Here is a 2,414-nt window from a genome sequence, read left to right on the forward strand (position 1 = left end):
GAGGAGGAGGAGGAGGAGGAGGAGGAAGACCCTGCAGCTCGTCCACCATGTCCGACCGCCTGGCAGAGATCCAGAGTGAGGCCCGGCTCTCGTGGCGCTTCATCCCGTCGGGCCGCCAGCTCCCCAGGACGCCTCCTCTGGCCAGCGTGAAGAAGCAGCTGGACTTCTGCACCGAGGACTCAGGCCAGGAGCACGAGGAGCACGAGGAGCACGAGGAGCTCCAGCAGGCAGCGGAGGTGCGTGACGTCACGGCTCGTCTTCATCACACTGTGGTTCTGTTGGGCTTGTGATCACATCTGTTCTCCTCGTCAACAGACCGATGGGATCCATCAAGAGGACGATGCCCGAAACACAACGTTGGACTTCAACACTTTGGGGATCAAATCAGGTGCCGAATGATCAATACAGCAACTGATGCCCTTATTGTATACGCTGCTTTATTGAACAGTACTTGGAGAATACAAGTTTTGTTCAATCTCATGGGTTGACCCCATGTTTTCCCTCCACAGAACCAGACGACCCAAGCGCCATGCTGAGAGGGATGACGGGCTATCAGCTGACCCAGACGGACTCTGAGTTCATGGAGAAGATGAGAGTGGAGAAACTTGTCAAAAAACTGAAGGTATTTATTTAGCTTTCTCTCTGCACTGCTGCTGTTTGCTTGCAGTCATCGTCGCTCAATATTTCCTTTATACCAAGGTGGCTGTGCTGATCTTCTGACCGTCCTCAGGGAGACCTGGAGGAGCTGCAGAGGTCGTCCATTAAGGAAAATACGTTGTTGAAGCTGGCGTCGGTTTCCAGGAAGGAAGCACTGGCTGGACTCCAAACGGTGAGTTTGAACAAGATCGTACGACGACATCCCGTGCACCAAGTATACAAAATAAAAAGAAGTAACTTTTTTTTGCTTTTAACTAACCTAAAGATTCTTTATTTGACATTCAGAGCATTCGTATAGCAGCATTGTAACCCGTACTACCTTCGGTGGGTGTCCCCGCTAGCTCCTCGCTGTAGGCAGCTAAGCGCTGCTGCTAGCTCTGCGCTAGTTCTCTGCTAGCTCTGCGCTAGTTCTCTGCTAGGGGCGGGGCGCTAGCAGCAGCGCTAGCTTGCTACAGCGGGGACACCCACCGACGGTAGTAGCGGCTTGTAACCCAACTTTTTTACGGTTGTTCTGTAGCTGATACGTCACATCTGTCGTTTACCACCATAATAACTTGTCTGGATATTCTCTGAACGTCTGGTTCAAGGCGTTTTTACTATCATTTTATATTTCCCCGAAAATAGCGTTATTTTCCAAAAAAATGTCTTCCCATCAAGGTCAACGACTGTCGTAAAGATGATGGATCCTTTGAGATCATTTCTCTGGCGTTTACAGCCCGTTGGATAACGTCGGGGGGGAATTCACGAGCTTCAAACCCGCAGAATAAAAACATGGCAACACCTTCTCTAATCCTAAACTTGAGTAAAGTGTAGTTTAATTTATCCCGATAAACCTGTTCTTCCATCAGCTCCCGTCTGGTGAAGACCTCACCGAGTGGGTGAAGGTGATCCTGACGATAACGTCGCCCTACACCGACGTCACAGACCTCGACGCCAAGTCTCTCCTCGCCATGGTGACGGAAAGAGACATTGAAAGAGCCGTGGCTGTGAAGAGGATGCTCATCCGGGTGAAGAAGAGGGTGGCACACGCGTCAGTAACCGCCTGCATAGATGTCATGAGTTACTTTAACTCTATTTTCACTGAATTCAGTCTATTTCTAACCTGTATTTTCATGCAAGAAGCCCTTTTAAAATGTCCATCTGCAGGGAATTGTGTATATGTATTTATCTCTGTTGTTGCATCATGTGTGTATGGTAAAATACTAACATGGCTTCCTTTGTTAAAACGTAGGAAGCTCATTACCCAGTCTGTGAACGGGCAGCTTGAACAGCTCGTTGCCGTTGGACAGGTAAGGGGCTCCCACCTGTCCAGGTTTTATTGTGTCGTGAAGTAATTTGTTTCATATATTTTTATTTTCTGCTTCCAGCTGGAGATACAGGGACTAATGAGGGAGTTATCACACCTGAAATCTGAACTTGCACAACTAGAGGTGAGACTCTGAATAACTTCTGGTGTTAAAGTAAAGCTTGACAGGATTTGCTCTAAAGAAGAACTGTCGCTTCACAGGAACGCTACAAGGCTCTTAAAGTGCAGCTCATCGGCCAAGAAGCACCAGCAGAGGACGCGGCCGCTTCGGAGGAACTGAAAGCTGCTAAAAGACCAGCGACGTCTAACACTCAAGAGTCTGTGAGGGGGAGAAGGAAACCTCCTCAAGGGAACCCTCGAGGTGCTGCTCCTCCTCAAGGGAACCCTCGAGGTGCTGCTGCTCCTCCTCAAGGGAACCCTCGAGGTGCTGCTGCTCCTCCTCAAGGGAACC

The 2,414-nt window shown here is 49.5% G+C and overlaps 1 protein-coding gene across 1 annotated transcript; it reads left to right on the forward strand.

The window, feature by feature from the left end:
- Positions 1-47: 47 nt before the first annotated feature.
- On the forward strand, positions 48-2,099 carry LOC306752712 (uncharacterized protein; the record flags this gene model as incomplete). Its single annotated transcript, XM_079236506.1, has 7 exons — positions 48-236; positions 316-388; positions 510-622; positions 731-829; positions 1,506-1,687; positions 1,889-1,946; positions 2,025-2,099. 7 exons carry the CDS (start codon positions 48-50, stop codon positions 2,097-2,099), a joined length of 789 nt encoding a protein of 262 aa, XP_079092632.1.
- Positions 2,100-2,414: the final 315 nt, after the last annotated feature.

Source organism: Taurulus bubalis (assembly GCF_910589615.1).
Source record: "Taurulus bubalis genome assembly, chromosome: 21".
NCBI classification, from domain to species: Eukaryota; Metazoa; Chordata; class Actinopteri; order Perciformes; family Cottidae; genus Taurulus; species Taurulus bubalis.